The sequence below is a fragment of the Alnus glutinosa genome, chromosome 10 (genome assembly GCF_958979055.1).
Source record: "Alnus glutinosa chromosome 10, dhAlnGlut1.1, whole genome shotgun sequence".
NCBI lineage: Eukaryota > Viridiplantae > Streptophyta > Magnoliopsida > Fagales > Betulaceae > Alnus > Alnus glutinosa.
In genome coordinates, this window is record NC_084895.1 from 12525205 (window position 1) to 12543432 (window position 18228).

General features: G+C 37.4%; 1 protein-coding gene across 1 annotated transcript; it reads right to left on the reverse strand.

The window, feature by feature from the left end:
* Nucleotides 1-4751: 4751 nt before the first annotated feature.
* LOC133879055 (uncharacterized mitochondrial protein AtMg00860-like) lies at nt 4752-5171 on the reverse strand. The gene has a single exon (XM_062317606.1). The coding sequence runs from the start codon at nt 5169-5171 to the stop codon at nt 4752-4754; it is 420 nt and encodes a 139-aa protein (XP_062173590.1).
* Nucleotides 5172-18228: the final 13057 nt, after the last annotated feature.

Below are 18228 nucleotides of genomic sequence, written 5' to 3' on the forward strand. Positions count from 1 at the left end.
TATTCCGCCTCCTGTTTATCACAAGCTGATCCCACCAAGTAATAGCATATTCAGAAAATTCAATCACAGCTAATTTTACCTTCTTTGTCTCAGAGTAGTTGTGACAATCAAACACGAACTCCATCTTCTTCTCCCATTCAAGATATGCCTCAGGATCAGATTTACCTTAAAAGGACGGAATCTTCATCTTAATACCACCCAAGTTGTTATCTTCACGATTCCTAGCTTGTCTAAATCTTCCTCCAGGTCTCCTATTGTTAACAATGGAACCCCGATCTTCTTCTTCATCAAAACCAGACCCATAACGCTCTTCATCCTCCTCCCTCGGTGGAACTCTTTCCCTTCTACGAAAATTACGACCGTTTTGTGGTTGCTCCTCACGTCTATTCTCCATCTGATCTATCCGTTCGTGAACCTGCTCCATCTCCATCTTCATCACTCGCCTCATCTCACTCATCATGGCCTCCATAAACATTTTCGGATCGGCCAATTTTGTATCACCTTCGACAATGCTCTTACCACTATCGTGAGACATGATTGCTGCAAAACAAAGGTTAGAAAGAAAAAAAGATCCTCACGAATCACTCCCTTACGTGTTTACACTCAAGAAGGTGGATCACTCTCCACTCGTGTTTCACTCAAAATAATATGGCTTTTACCCTCTGATGTTCTCACCACTCTTGCCTTTTTCCACTCGATAATTCTCTCTTAGTTCTTTTGAAACTAAACAAACAACTCAAAATTTTCAGCAACAATTCACCCAGAACTACTCAAGGAATTTCAGATTTGAACACAAGGAATATGGAAATTTGCAGATTAGAAATAGAAGGAATATGACAGTTTGGAATTTTGGAAGCACAGAATAATGAATTTTTTTTTTTTTTGGACTTTTTTTTTTTTTTTGGACATTGTCCGGATTTTTTTTTTTTTTTCCTAGTCACAAGCAGCAATAATAATTGTAATTGCCAAAAACGATTGATCAGATTTGAACAAGCACATGAAACTATACAAAGGACAATTGAAAACGACGTGTAAATCAAATTTGGAAATTGTAGATATGGAAAGAAAAATCCAAATCTTGAAATTATTGATCAGATTTCAACAAGGACATGAAAATAGACAAAAGGACAATTGATAACGACATGTAATTCAAAGATGGAAGTTACAGATATGGAAAGAAAATCCAAATCTTGAAATTATTGATCTGAAAATTAAAGCAAAGATTCGCGTAATCAATTAAGAATGGAATTCAAATCTGAAAATTTCAAATCTTAAAAATTAAAGCAAAGATTCGCGAAAATCACAAATCTGAATTTTGACACGATTTTTTTTTTTTTTTTTTTTTTTTTTTTGATGATTAGCAACTGGCTTTTAAGAATAATGAAATAAAATTTCAAAATAGTGATGTGAAGGGATATGCAAACCTGAACTAGAAACTGAGCTCTGATACCAAATGATGTGAACCCTGTCAAAAATAACGAGACCCAACAACGAAAGGAAACCCAAGACCGTTCTAAGGACAGATTTGAATGAAAAAAACCTCGACCCGTTGTTTATGACAAACAAGAACCTCGGTATAAGGAAGACGCCACAAACGGTGGTGGAAATTCCGTTTGATAAGTCGAGATGAACGCCACGGGAAATCCCGATAAGTTCGAGTAGTTCTTCAAAGAACCAAAGAGAATAAAACCTCACAAGTTTTTATGAATCATCAATGTCTCCCTGATTACATGGTAGGTACACCTATTTATACAAGAAAATTACTTGCGGAGAAAGTAGTTCTAATCCTAATAAGTAAACAAATCAATTCCTGGCAAGGAAAGAAAATAAAGTCCAAATCAATTCCTAGCAAGGAAAGAAAATAAATAAAGATCTTAGGTAGGTAAAGAAAATAAGTCATGCAATCCGATCCTTCTAAATTAACGAACAATCTCAGCAGTTCTTAGCCTTGACCGGATCCTTCTAGAACTTGAATCAAGGTGACAATTCTTTGTTGCCCACGTGGATCATGCTCAATGGGCCTCCCCGAATTTGCTTGAGCCCATAACTCTTGGATGAGTTCGTTGAGCACATCCTTGAACTTCTTTGCTCGTGCTCTCGTAACCGGCCCAATTGGTACTTGAACGAGATCCTTCGAAGCGGTGCCTTGATCTCCATTAGAAGCTCCCCAGCCTCCTCCAGTTCAGGTTGATCAACATGCAGCTACCTCCTCATCTCAGACTACTCCACCTCCTCCATCTTATGATGCTTCTTTTTCATAGATTATGGAGGCATTAGGTTTTCTTCAGAGAGAGGTAAACACTATTGGAGAACGGGTTAAGCAGTGCCAGATTGACATCAAGGAGTGTCTCAAGTACAATCAGCCACAGAATGATGATGATGATTGAGTGCTGTGATCACTCTTATTTTTACGGTTGTTTGTTTAACTTCTGTTTATTTGGGTTATTTTTTTGAGACAATTTAATTTTATTTCTATTATTTTGGATATTAGTACTCTTGCTACTGTGGTTTTTCAATACTCTGTTTATCCTTTGTCCTTTTGAGACAAAAAGGGCTCTTATTTCTATTTTTTGGACCGGAATTGTATCTTTAAACTGGTCAAGTGATTTTTGTCCTAGAATGGCCAAATAGGGGAGTTTGCTAGTTTATTGGTTACATTCTGTTGACAAAATCATTCTCATGTAAGTTGTTGCTTTAATAGGGATGCCATATGATTTCATAGTTTTCAAAAATTTAAAGTTTATTTCTATAAAATAGAAAGAGCCTTAATATGAGAAGTTTTGAGTGTCACAAGCATCAAGAAGACAATTTCAGAGTTCCAGGAAGATTCTGCACAATTTCCAACTCATCAAAAGTCGGATCCCTTGTTTTCGTCCAGACGGGCCAGTGAAGCATTCGGACGCCCTCCTGTGTCGAGAAGATTCTGACAACACAGTGTGCATCCGTCTGGACGATAGGGAACACCGTCCGGACACTCTTCAGTATCCGAGAAGAATCCAGAGTCCTTTGCAGACATGGATTGGGAAGACAATTTGCAACTGTTCGGACGCTAGGGCAATACCGTCCGGACACGGCCTTAATAAGGAAACGCGTGAAGCATGTTATGGAAAGGCGGTTGCACTTTATTGTCAGGACGCTCTCAGCTTACGTCCGGACGCAGCCTAGAGAAATCCGAATCAGACTCGATCATGTGAAGTCTAACTTAGAAATGAGCATTAAGCTAAAGGAATCCATTGAAGACCCCTTTAGGTAGGAGACCTGGTTGGGAAGTGTTTGTGTATAGAACACGTCAGAGTGCAAGATACGATTGTTGCAATGGAGAATGTGAGTGTTACTAGCTTTGTCTTCTGAATAGTGAATTCCTAGGTTTAGCTCCCTTGGAATGGTTTTTCTCTTAATTGAGTGTTTACTTCGTTAACAAAATATCTGTCTTATTTAAATTCCGCATTTAGTTATTTTGTCACACATTGTTCACAGAAACACGTTAAATTAGAAGTCTTTATTTTTCAACTTGCCTATTTCATACCAATTAATTGGCTAATTGACTTGCTAATTCTATAACAATTAATTGGCTTTGCCTATTATTAGTGCTAATTTGTAGGCTCCTATGTTTTTAATTCTTCTTCTTTTTTTATTTTTTTTATTTTTATTTTTATCTATTTTCTTATTTTCGAAATATGTTAGTTTCCTTTTCCTTATAGTGGGCATGTACGTCTGAAAATGTTATAAATAGCCAGTACTCATTATAATGAAGCATCATTGAAGTGAAATAAAAGAAAACGTGAGGTTTGTTTCCTCTATTGGTTCTTCAAAGAACTTGTGAACTTATCAAGGATTCTTTCTTGTGGCGTTCAGATTTTATACCTTTGGTTCGTGAATCAAATTTTATCATTAAGTTGGGGTTTGTTATTTTATATCTTCGGTTCGCGTTTCATTTATAAAACATTGGGTCGGGGTTTTCTATCAAAAATCTGAATTTTAGCTTTCTTATGGCAAATATTCTAATATTATTTATTGGGTCTCAAAGTGTGTCGGTTGAGGTTCGCATCATAGGAAGTGTGCATATGTAGTGAGTCTATCCACAATCACCCAAACTACACTATGACCTTGTGAAAGTTGTAAGCCCTCGATAACGTCCATAGAAATATTGAATAATGCTCTGGCTAGAATGGGTAAGGGTTGCGACAACCCTCTAAGAGAAACATTCTCAGCCTTAACCCTTTGACAAATATCACACTCCTGAATGATTTTTTTTTTTACATCTCACTTCATTCCTTGCCAAAAAAAAATTCCTTCTAGCTCTGTGTATTGTCTTGTCATAGCCAACATGACCTGCAATTGGATGCAAAATTGATTATCTATGTCCTCCTGAATTTGCTTGATTAGTGCTTGTACTTGAGAATCGGAGCCATAGCGCAGTTGCAAGTTAGATAACAAATCCAATTTAGGATAGAAAATTAGTGATAGAGAGATCTCTTGAACCTTGTCTTCGTCTCTGCAAGAAAGGGCATTAGCCACCTTGTTGTCTTTGCCACTTTTGTATTCCACTATAAAATCAAAAGTGGAGACCCACTTTTAAGACCCACTGCTGCTACATTGGTTTCCCAATCTTCTGTTCCAAAAGAAATTTAAGACTTTGGTGGTCTATCTTAATTTTAAAGGGATGCCCTAAGAGATAGGGTCTCCATTTCTTTACTGCGGATACCAGTGCCACTAACTTGTCATAAGTTGACAAAAAGAGAAAACCTCCTTTATAAAGCTTGATTGAAGAAAGCAATAGGCCTTTGACATTGCATTAAAACTGCCACAATCCCCTTACCCAAAGAATCACATTCTATGACAAAGGGTAGATCAAAATCTTCTAAGGCCAATACTGGAGGGTTAGTGACTACCATTGTAGCTAACTCTATCCAACTAAACGCACTTATCTTCAATAAACTGGTTAAGGTTGTTGCAATGGTGCCATAGCCTCTACCAAACTTTTGATAGTAACCAGTAAGCCCTAGGAAACCCCTCAAAGCTTTAAGAGATTTAGGCAAAAGCCACTCCACCACAGCTTTCAGCTTTGCACCATCAGTTTTAACCTCCTTAGCTAAGATGAAATGTCCCAAATATTCAATCTCAGCATAGTCAAATCTGCTCTTAATCCTTGTTAGTTTTGTTGGCTTCATTCTGTTAACACAATCACTAACATGTAATGTTGTTGTCGTTAATAGGGATGCTGTATATTTCAGAAAAAGCCTTATTATGACAAGTTGTAGTGTCACAAGCTTCAAGAAGGCAATTTCAGAAGTTCAAGAAAGATTTTGTGCAAATTCCAACTTAGAGAAGTTGGATCCCACGTTTCCGTCCGAACGGCCCACACATGCGTCCGGTCGTCCATTAGTGTGTCAAGAAGCTTCTGAACAGTTTCAGGTTGCATCCGTCCGGACGTCATGGTAACACGTCTGGACACTCTTCAGAGTTCGAGAGGATTCCAATTTTCCTTTGCAAACACGGATTGGGAAGACAGCTTGCATCCGTCCGGACGACATGGCAACATCGTTCGGACGAGATCCTTGATAAGAAAGTTACGTGCATACAATCTGTATCCGTTCGAACTCCTGGGCAACACCGTCTGGGCGCGGTCCTTGATATGAAAATTATGTACAGACAATTTGCAACCGTCCGGACTCTAGGGCAACATCGTTCAAACGTGGCCTTAATATGGAAACTTGTGAAGCGCATTATGGAAAGGTAGTTGCACAACTAACCATCTGGATGCTCTATGCTTCCGTTCGGACGCTGCCTAGAAAAATTAGAGACACTCATTTTAGGTCTTCTAAACCGATAAATAGAGGCCTCTAGGCAAGTATTCTTTACAGAATTCAGTATTGAATTCTCTATAGCTTAGAGAGGGTGTTTAGGGAGTATTGTGAAGATCTGCTAGCTCTCAAGTTGTTGCTGGTGTGCTGTTGATGTGTTTGTGTGAAGCTCTAAGGTAAAGGAATCCATTGAAGACCCTTCAAGTAGGTGTCTTGGTTGGAAGGCGTTCCCGTTGGGTTACGTGTCAGAGTGCAAGGTACGATAGCTACATCGGGTATGTAAGTGTTACTGTCTTCTTACTAGCTTTGTTTTTTGAATAGTGGAATTCTTGGGTTTGGCTGCCCCGGAGTGGTTTTTTTCGTAATTGAGTTTCAACTTCATTAACAAAAATATTTGTCTCATTTAAATTCCGCACTTATGATATTTTGTTATACATTACACACACACACACACACACACCGTAATTTAGAAGTCTTTTATTTTTCACTCCTTGTAACGCCCCGAGAAATTAATTTACTAGTAATTAGCTTCAAAGTTCGTCTCCCAATCCCATTCCACAAGGAATAAGACTCAGTGATCTACTACTCCTCTAGAAGAGCATACTACGTAGCGGAAACATAAGATATTCTATCAACATTAATTACAGCCAAGAGTCATTGCATTAATTGAAAGCACACCTTAATACACAATCAAGTCTCAAATGCTAAGCTTACAACATCACCCATAACATCAAATGCTAAGATTACCATGAGTGATCTTCAGAATCCTACAATCAGTCTTCAAGCATAACTAGATCAATAACACAATGCCAAACTACCACAACTGCTACCAGGTCCATCTCAAATCCAGTTATGAAAGAACACATGTTTCATAGGTGAAAAAGATATAAGCATAAGTCCACAACTTAGTTAGTAATAATACACATGGTGATAGGTTATCATGTAGTAAATTCAGTTGTTTATAAATCACATGCAGCAATGAAAGATTACAGTTCATCATTCGACAATATCATCTTGGATGCAATATAGATATAATATATGTTGTAATAAAAGAAATATATCATAGTTAAACTCCATATGGTTTGCCCAAAATATTAACCCTTTCCCAGCAGGGTTGATGCAGTCTTGAGGAACCTGTAATACAAAACCAGTGCCTTGGATATGTACGCTGCCGTCTATCATTAATAGCTGGACCGAGTCTGACCTTGGATGGTCCACGCTGCTAATAACGTCCGTAACCCTGACCCCCATTCAAGCATGGTGCGCCGGTCACAAAATAACCATTAGATCCAAGGCCAAACATAAAAATAAAATAAATTTTTGACCACAAGGTTAACTTGTATAGAAAGCCCATGGTCTTTAATATTCACCGTCATATGATGAAATTTAATATTCACCGTCTTTTACATGCATGCTTTTATAAACTCATCATCTTCATTATCATGTTATTCATCATTCATGCTCACAAAAACTAAAGTTCATAGTAATAAAAAGTGTATTTAATGTGAGTTTTATAATACTTCTCATAACATATGCATAATATATCAGAGATAACACATTACAGCGGAAACTAAATTCATTAACTAAAAAGACTAATACAACATCAGAGTCATACATCCATCTATTTGTTTAAGGTTTAATCAAAATAATATTTACATCAATGAATGGCTATACAAAATAATTGTCACATGCGACACAAGCCATATACAAAAGTCTATACAAAAAATACGGACTATCCTTAAGTCTAACACATACAACCATCGCGACAAGCTTCAGTTGTAGTATCCCAAATACAACGCCACTGGGTCATCGTCGACATCAGCGGTACCAGCAGCATAAGCATAAACATCTACATGATCGTGGTGGTAACCACATTTATAGGAGAAAGTATGAGTTCACCAACTCAATAGTATAGAACACACCGAGTTTTCACAATGAGCCAATTCCTTTATTTCTATCGTATGTTTACAATAATGGCTACTTTGTGGATTGATGATTTTCATAAAGAGGTCTCTTAGCTGATAAGGTAAACAATGGCATTTATGAGCATAAATAAATATTCTACAATATACACACCATTACATATATATCATGTGGATTAAATACATTTGTATACAAGCTCTCCAACATTTGGGAAAATACAGGCATACAGATATATCTAAGAAAATAACTGACACTATGTCTTAGCTTTATGTGCATACAAGTCATCCAAACCTTTGGGGAATTCTAATCTACGCATACTCCCAAACAAAACATCACAAGAAAACAATTGATATAATATTATGGCATTACTCGCATACAATTCTTCCGAACCTTTGGGGAATACAAGTATACGTGCACACCCAACAATAAATCACATGAAAGCATTAAGCATAACATTTCAGTTCTATATGTATACAGTTCTTCCGAACCTTTGGGAATACAAGTACACGTATACTCCCAAACATTACATCTCATTAAATCAATCAACATCATAACTTGACCTCACAGGCACACATGTCATTTTGAACCTTTGGGGAATATAGGTATGTGCACTCCAAATGCATGACATCTCATAAAACACATATGAAATCTAGCCGATTATTACTAATACATATGTTCTGTTCCATTCAAACTCGTATGCAAACTAATACGTCTAGTACAAAACACTTTACTAAAACATGTCACACACCGTCATGCTATGCATGCTCTTGTTTTGTTTCTTGGTTTCTAGTGCCTACAAGGCTTCAACCCTAGGACTTGTTTCTAATGCCATGAGACTATATACCCATCGATCTTACACTTACTCTGCCAAAGTGTCTTTCGACCAGGGTCTTACGTTCAGCGTTCATGATTTCGTACATGCTAGTGCTTCCACACCATCTATGCTTTGTGTACATGCTTTCACACTCATGCAACTCATATCATCTCATGTTTTTTTGAATCTTTCCATCATAACATGCATTCTTAACTTCTCATAAAGCACATAAAACATAACTCAATCCACATATTCACAATCATATCATAAAACTCATAAACATCATCAAATCATCTCTTTAATATAATTGAAGGCATTAAAACAATCACAAGCATATATCATACTAAAATAACATTGGCTTGAGTTTATCAAATCATAACATTTTCACATTGTAAAACTTAACATCTTTTCTTAGTGAGTAAAATTTTCACTTTGGCTGCTTGACAATTCGACTATGAAGGAATCCTCCTTTTAAGGCTTGTAATGTATCATTGTACAATACATTATGATGATGACACATTAATACTAACACAAAATTTCTAACTCTAAATTCCCACTTAACTCTTAAATTGTTCAAGAACTAAAACCCAAGCAAAATCCATAGAATTTAGGGCTCAATTTGACAACTCATTAACTAGTAGCACTAACCCATAAGATTATCTTAGGGTTGGACACAAAATTCATCAACTTAAAACACTTAGACAAAAACTAGAGTTTTGAGTCCTACCTTGATTTCTCACTAAAAGTGAAACCCAATGCTTGGAGACGACTTAGAACGCTTTAAAATACACAATACTTAAATGATATTGAGAGATCAAACTCAAACTCTAAAAAATCAACACAAAATCTAGAGGAACTTGAATTTTTGGATTTGCCTCAAACCAATTGGTAAAAACGTAGATCTTGTAGCAAGGATCACATGTCCGGTGCCCGATTTGAGTTTGGAAGCTTCAAACTACTAGAATCTAGGGTTTAAGATCAAACCCTAGGAGAGAGAATGGAGAATTGTCGGAAGAAAAGATAGAAGAGGGAGAAAAGTGAGCTGAAATTTCGCTCAACCCATTTTCTATCGAGGCCTGTCGGAACACATGTTGAAAAATGCAACTTTTTGCCAAGCCCGTCCGTACACAAATTTGGCCCGTCCAAACACGTGTCGAGAAATGAAATTACTGACTAACTCGTCTGGACACAGAATTGGTCTGTCAGGATGCACAACTCAGAAACTCAATTCTAAATGTTTTCTAAGTGTTTTTCTTCTCATTTTACCTAATTATTCGCTTAATTAGTCTAATTCATGTTCTCTGCACGTGATTAACAGCTTGAACGTTACAGTATCCATGTGAGTTTTTCCTTGTATCGTAAAGGTCTACCTCAAAGTCCTGTTGAGGCTACACAACCTCGAAATCTGAGAAAATATTATCATCAGTTCTAATCCCGAGCTAAAACTGGTTCAAAATAGGTATTCTGCCTGACCCACGAATGTTCATGATCAAGGGTCAAACGTTTGACTCATGAGGAACGATCATTCGAAGCTCGAAGATCGAACGTTCGGCTAGGGAGATCGAATGTTTGTTCCTGCAGAAACCGATTTCGAACCAAAACTCAACCGAACTAATTCCAAGCAAATTGTACGGTCTTAACAATACTCCTACTACAGTCCTAATACATCATGCAATAATCACAACGTCTAGTAACATAAAACCCTAAACCTAATACTAAACTAACATTTAGACTATAATAACGACTAGTAGATTAAACCTATAATTAAAGCTATAAAGATAAATTGGCTGGATAACGGCTACAAAAGATCAAGTTTAAAGGTAGGGGCATTACCTCCTCAAGGCGAAAATGCTTCCCTCACACCAATACGATCTCACACGCTCTCAACAGAGTAACACTAGCTCCAAGGGTGGGAAATACTCAAAATAAACGGACCAATGGGGGTATTTGTAGGGGAGAAATCGTAGAAGATAAGGATGAGCTGATTTCACACGTGTCGAACGTTTTGTACCCGAGCTTGAACGTTTGTGTACTATTGCAAATGTTTGCGTACGGTCCTCGAACGTTCTTGTACTATTTGTAGTTCATACCAATAGCATGGGATGTACCTTCTGACACATAGTATAACACATCATCGAATGTTCGTGGTGGGAAAATCGATCGTTTTCTCTCTCTCTCTCTCTCTCTCTCTCTCTCTCTCTCTCTCTCTCTCTCTCTCTCTCTCTCTCTCTCTCTCTCTCTCTCTATATATATATATATATATACGTCGATCGAGCAATTATTAAATTGATCGAGCGAATTTGTAGCAATTAAAATAGATCGATCGATTATATAATCAATCGAGCGATTTATTACAATGTAAATGGAAGCTCGAACTTGATCGATCGACTTTATTATCTAGCATGATATAGTTCACGTATAAGTTACAGGTGTCGGTCATATTTCGTCTAATTCTTGAACCCACTTCGTGTAATTGGTTTCAGGAGATTAAAATCCATCTAGTTAGTCTAGTTAGCTGAGTTTGGTTCAAAACAAACTTGATTTCGCATGTACAATGCAACTATGACTTAAGATATGAAAATATTGAGAGATATGAATTGCAATTTTGTTTAAAATCCTACAACCAGCTGTCGTTAATCCGGCCATTGAAGGGGTTTGTACTGTTTTAATCTCAGCCTTACAAGTCTTCTATATATAGAACTGATAATCGACCAATTCCTGCACCAAGAAACAAGAAAATTCAGCAAGTTTCTATATGTTATACTCCCTGTTTTCGTGTAGAAATTTCAATAGAAGAAACCCTCTTGTTTCTTCTACGTCCTAGTGCTTAGAAACCAGAAGTTAGCCTTTAATTACCTCTCATTTTCTCACTAACCCAGCAGAAAACAGAAACAAAAACTACCTCTGTTTCTAGACCGAAAAACAGAGCATCAATCCTTGTCTTAGTGTTCTTTCCAGTTCTGGACAGCAACACTTCTTTTTCTTGGGTTACTTAGGAAAAGCATTAGTAAGCATTTTCCTTCCTCTACTTCTCAGAGAACACTCAAGTCCTTTTCTTTAGATCATGATTGTTCTTCTTCTTCTTTGAAGAAGCAACAACCGTGTGTATATCTATATATATTTATGGACCTCTTTTTGTTTGTTAAACAGAGAAGTTTCAGGCCAAAAACTAGCAACCAATCTGTAAGTATAAGGCTTGTAAAAGAAGTATATATATATTGAAGGTGTGTGTGTTTCAGACAGTGCTATGTTTTCAAAGAAAAAAATGAGTATGTATGTGTGTAAGAACGTGAGTGCATGTGTGTATGTGACGGTGGACTGTGATGTGAAGAGTTGAGTGTGTGTGTGCGCGCGCTGCATGTTGTGTGAATATAGAGAACCGGGTGAGTGCATTTTAGAGTTGAGAGTGTGTATGTGACGGTGGACTGTGATGTGAAGAGTTGAGTGTGTGTGCGCGCGCGCTGCATGTTGTGTGAATATAGAGAACCGGATGAGTGCAGTTTAGAGTTGAGAGTGTGTGTATTTTTGGTAAGAAAATTAAGTGTGTTTTTAAGTGAAGATGTGAGTGTGTGTATGATTTTGTAGAGATATGTGTGTGATTTTATTTGGACAGGGAGTGTTGACGTAAGTGTGTGAAGTGAGGTGATAGTGGATGTGTGTGAATGTTATTAAATTGCCCAAATATTTTAAATAAATAACAGGCATTCAATATGTATTATTGCTGTTATTTTGTCCGAGTTAAAAACGGAATATCAATATTTTGTACCGTTGTGCCTTCCATTTTTATAAATGGAATTATTTTAGATATAAGGTTAAATGACTATTATGATTGTAGCCATTGTAATAGAAAATGATTTTTGCTAATAAAATAAAGAATAAGTAAATTCACCTAATATTATCTGCTAGTCTATTAATGCATGGATATAATTATGCAGTTTCTGTGGATAATCTCTAAAGCGGAAATAGTAAGTATCTTTATATTTACTGAGGGTGATGCTGGTAAACTTTTCCTTAATATTATGAACACTTATTTATTTATTTGTTTGCGCATGTGATTTTACATATTTTTTTTTTATTTTAACTAAACTGGTTAATAACAAAGCTGGTATGCAGCAGAGGGGGTTGATGGCTGTCAGTGGAACCTTTTGCTTCCCTGATACTTAATAAATAAACGGGCTGAGACCTTTGGCTCTTGGTCTGCTAGGACCTTTGGATTCCAGTAACAAACAAATAAGCTTTAAGTGAGGGGGACCGTTGGCTTCCACAACACGCTAATCCTGACCATTGGTTCCATTATGAGAGGAGTGCAAAAGAGAAATAATTAAGACATTGCATATAAAACTATCATATTATTACTTTATAATTGTGTATATATTCAATTTATGTCTATGATTCGCGAAATGGATTATATATTGCATATACATTGTGTTGCATTTCATAAATAAATCAACATTCATTATATTACTGTAAACATCGGACTTACTTAAGTATTTTGTATTTTTATTTTCTCGGTATTAATGATTAATACAGGTTATGAAAAGGAGGAGTATCAGGATTATCCAGACCCTTAGATGGATCTTGATATTAGCATTTGAGGCAAGGTTGCCTCCATATTTTGAACTACTTTGATGTAGTTCTTTATGTTAATTTTCAGAAACAATGTTTATATTTCTGTTGGTGTGTAATAATTATACTCTAGTTATTTTGGCTTGTATAATTATGGGTGCGTTTGAGATTGTGATTTCGTAGACAATAAGTACGATTTTAAACCAAATTGCATAACATAAATTGTTTGAGAACTGCGCTTTTAAAAATTGCAATTTAGAAATGTAGAAAATCTACTTTTTCAAATTGCAGGTAAGATGATGCTTTTTTGAAAACGCTGAATTTTAAAGGTTAATTTGCTATTTTAAAGGCTAAACTGCGATTTTGCCAAACGTTTAACTGTGTTTTTAAAAATCATTTTTTTAAAATCGCACATTTTAAAATCGTTATTTAAAAAATCGCACTTTTTGAAATCGCAAACCCAAACGGACCCTATATGTGCTGATGGAGATCAAGGCACCGCTTCGAAGGATCTCGTTCAAGTACCAATTGGGCCGGTTACGAGAGCACGAGCAAAGAAGTTCAAAGATGTGCTCAACGAACTCATCCAAGAGTTATGGGCTCAAGCAAATTCGGGGAGGCCCATTGAGCATAATCCACGTGGGCAACTAAGAATTGTCACCTTGATTCAAGTTCTAGAAAGATCCGATCAAGGCTAAGAACTGCTGAGATTGTTCGTTAATTTAGAAGGATCGGATTGCATGACTTATTTTCTTTACCTACCTAAGATCTTTATTTATTTTCTTTCCTTGCTAGGAATTGATTTGGACTTTATTTTCTTTCCTTGCTAGGAATTGATTTGTTTACTTATTAGGATTAGAACTACTTTCTCCGCAAGTAATTTTCTTGTATAAATAGGTGTACCTACCATGTAATCAAGAAACATTGATGATTCATAAAACTTGTGAGGTTTTATTCTCTTTGGTTCTTTGAAGAACTACTCGAACTTATCGGGATTTCCCGTGGCGTTCATCTCGACTTATCAAACGGAATTTCCACCACCGTTTGTGGCGTCTTCCTTATACCGAGGTTCTTGTTTGTCATAAACAACGGGTCGAGGTTTTTCCATTCGAATCTGTCCTTAGAACGGTCTTAGGTTCCCTTTCGTTGTTGGGTCTCGTTATTCTTGACGGGGTTCACATCATGTGCCTTGTGTGGCACAAATACTATCTTATATATAACTATTTAGTTGCACTTTAAATATATATTTTGAAGTTCTGTTGTGTTTTTTAATTCCAAGTTTGTTGGACACACACACACACACACACACACAGATATATATATATATATATTCCGTTGCTATTTTGTAACTCTGATGAGATTGTAATGTCACATGAAAATCGAAAAAAAAAATTCACTTACGTTTTTTTGTAAAAGGCGGAGCGTTACATTCCCAGTGGGAACTTTGATTGTTCGTGGTGAGAACTTTGAGCATTCTTGTTTCAAGACAAACGTTTGGTTAACGCAAAATGGTCCAATTTCCAATTAACCCTAAAAATAATTTGGGGCACTACACTCCTTTTAGCATACATTTTTGTTCCATCAAAACCTCCTTAGTATCTTCAAATGTGGTAAATGTTTATGTAAATTATGGCTATAAAGCAAAATATCCTCGAAGAAAACTAGAATGAATTTTTGTAAGGCCTGAGAATATCATTCATCAAACTCTCGATGGCGCATTAGTCAACCCAAAGGGCATCACTAAAAACTCATAGCGCCCTTCATGAGTCTGAAATGCAGTCTTAGGGACATCCTCCTGTTTTACTTTAATTTGATAGTACCCTAACCTCAAATCCAGCTTAGAGTAGGTCTTAGAGCCACGTAACTCATCCAATAGCTCATCAATAATAGGGATGGGAAACTTGTCTTCGATTGTCTCATTGTTTAAGGCTTGGTACTCCATATACATTCTCCACGAACCATTTGCCTTTCGAACCAGCAACACGGGAGATGAGAAGGGGCTTTGACTAGGTGACATAACCCTTGACTTAAGTAATTCCCGGACAATCTTTTCAATCTCAGTTTTCTGAAAATATGGGTAACAGTATGGCCTTACATACACTGGTTTGGCCTCTGGTTTAACTAAAATAGCATGGTCATGTGACGCCAGGTGGCAACCCTGGAGGCTCTACAAAAACATCTTCAAACGGTTCTAATAACCCTGCCACACCCATACCAGCCCCATTGAACGCAAAATCCTCCACATTTTCCAGTAACTGCAACAGAAGATCCCTCCTATCTCAACTTTAGAGAATATGTTTTCACATTCTTCCCATAGTGTAGATGCTGCTAGGCCTTGGAAGATAAACGTTTGTTGACCAATTGTAAATTCCATAGTCAAATCTTTAAAATTCCATAGAATAGAATCTAGAATGACCAACCATTAGATACCAAGTACCCTATCATAGCCAGCCAATACAATCACAAAAGCTTCAATCATGAAGGAATAATTTTTGAATTCCACCTTCACACCACTACACGTCCCATCACTAATGTTCACCATTGGCCATCTGCACTCTAATGTTGTGCTTCTTATGCACCATTAATTGGGCTCTCTTAGTATAAAGGAAGAGTCCAAAAAATTATGAGTGCTTCCAATGGTCAATAAGAATGACCACTTCATGAGTTCCCACTCTTCCCACTAATCTCATAGTCATGCAAGGTAATCTCAGGGTTTGCATCACTATAGCTAAATTCCATTAATTCAGCCTCTTGACACTGTTCTTCTATATGTTAATCGGAAACTTCTTCCTCACACACTTCCACACTTTCAATTAGAAATGGTTTTGGACTTTGACATTTGTGCCCGGAATTCCACTTAAAAGTCACATTTATAGCATAACCGTTTTTTATGTCTCTCTTCCATTTGCAATGGAGAAATTGTCTACACCGGAACCAAGGCCTTTGACATCCCTCCCTAATTCACAATAGGATCCAAACTTCTAAACATTTGAGTTAGGAAAACTCATGTTCGAATTTCTATAACTCCTCCTTCCTTAGATAGACCATAACCTTCTAACAATGTAGTAGGATTAAACATCCTTACCGGCAGTCTGATGCCATCTTATAGACCACTTAAGCAGCAACACAATTTATTATGATATGAAATTCCCCTTAATCGATTGGAAACTGCCTCAAACTTCCCCTTATACTCCTCAACACTAGATTGTTCTTTTCACCTAGTTGGGCTTCCACTGGATCATGATAAGATGGTCCAAATCTGTTTTGTAAAACTTTTGAAAACAACTCCCATGATGAAAAAGAAACTGATTCAGCCATATCCTGATACCAGACTAAAGTTTTTCCTTCCATATGAATAGAGGCAAGTATTAACATTTGAGGATAGGGAGTTCTATGAAAGAAGAAAAATTGATTGGCTTTGTATAACCAAGCAAATGGATCAGTACCATCAAATCTAGGAAAGTCTATACAAACTGACCTTGTTACAATGCCCCCGTGATCTTCAGTACAATGCTCCCTTCTTGCATAATTGCCTTCCTGATTGTGCAGCCGAGCCTGCACCTCTTCCTTGTACTGTCGGCAGGGATGCACTGCTTCATACTGTTGCCTTCTCTCAAACCGATCTTTTGGAAATTGAATTCTCTCATCTCTGTGATCATGCTGGTGAGTTCTCACATCTTCATCATCTACATGATAATAATCATCTTGATGTGGTCCTTTGTCTTTTGCCTTGCCAGATTGGATAATAACTGGATTCTCTCTATCTGCCATATGGATTGGATGAACAGATTATTAAGGTAGAATATCAAGATCATGTAGAAATCACCAAGTAACGGCTACTAGCCGTTACCCAGTGATCAATTTATTCAGCAGTAGCTAGACCAGCTCATAACACACCATTTCAGTCATCTCTTCTCTGCATCAGCACATGTTTCAACATCCATCACCTTCAGCCTTCCATAAACAGAAATCACCAAATCCCACAGTCTGCACATGATCTAGCTGCACATCTACAGCTGACCCTAGAAGACTCTGCAGCCACCTGTTTTCCTAGTTTCAAGGCCTCCATGTTTCCTGCTCAAAACAATGTAATCAGCATAGAAGTTAGTTATGTATTAGTTTATTCTTTGCACATAATTTTAGGTGCTTTTGTTTGTTTTCAGCTCAATGAGCTCAAGGTGTAATCTTTTACTATAATAAATAAGATAACATCCTCTGCCTTGAAGTGTAACCAAGCAGAGATTTTCTCAAGTCTTTCATGGTATCAGAGCTTTCTAAAGCCAACGCTGAACACTGACCTCATGGCATCAGCTGGTTCCTCCAACTCCTCAACCCGAACCACCATCATTCAAAACCCTCCAACTGAAACGACACCAACCTTTTCCATACTGCCTAATCTCTCTCAATTATTCAAACTAGAAGGCCCCAACTACCTAGCTTGGGTATCACAGTTCCACCCTATCCTTAGAGGCAATGATCTCCAAGGATTTGTTGATGGAACCGAGTGCTGTCCTCCTCAACACATTCCTAATGAGGAAGGTAACCGCATTCTCAATCCTGCCTATGCTGCATGGCAGAGGAAAGATCAACTTCTTTTGAGCTGGATAATCAGCTCTTTGGCTCCATCAATCGTGTCTTCAATGTATGGAGTCAATACCTCTTGTGAAGCATGGACTGCTCTTGCAGCCAAATTTGCCTCTCAGTCAAAATCCAGAATCTCTCATCTTAAGAGGCAACTCCAAACCTTACAACAAGGCACCAAGAAGTGCACCGAGTATCTCAACTTGGCCAAACAATTGGCTGATCAGTTGTCAACAGCAGGAAAACCTGTGGAGGATGACGATCTTATTTCCTATGTGATAGGAGGCTTAAGTCCCTCATTCAACACCTTTGTCACTGTCCATTCCTTCACTACTCAGGACAGAGAAATGACTTTTGCTGACTTCCAATCCGAGCTACTCAACCATGAGATGCTGCTGGAGAATCAACAGCAGCAGAACACCTCAGCAGACACAGGAACCTTTGCTTTCTACAGCAACAAACCAGGCCAGTCCACTCTTCTCCACCAAGGCTCCAACAACGTCAGGAGATCTCGTTTCCCTCCAAGGCCTAATTCTCGCC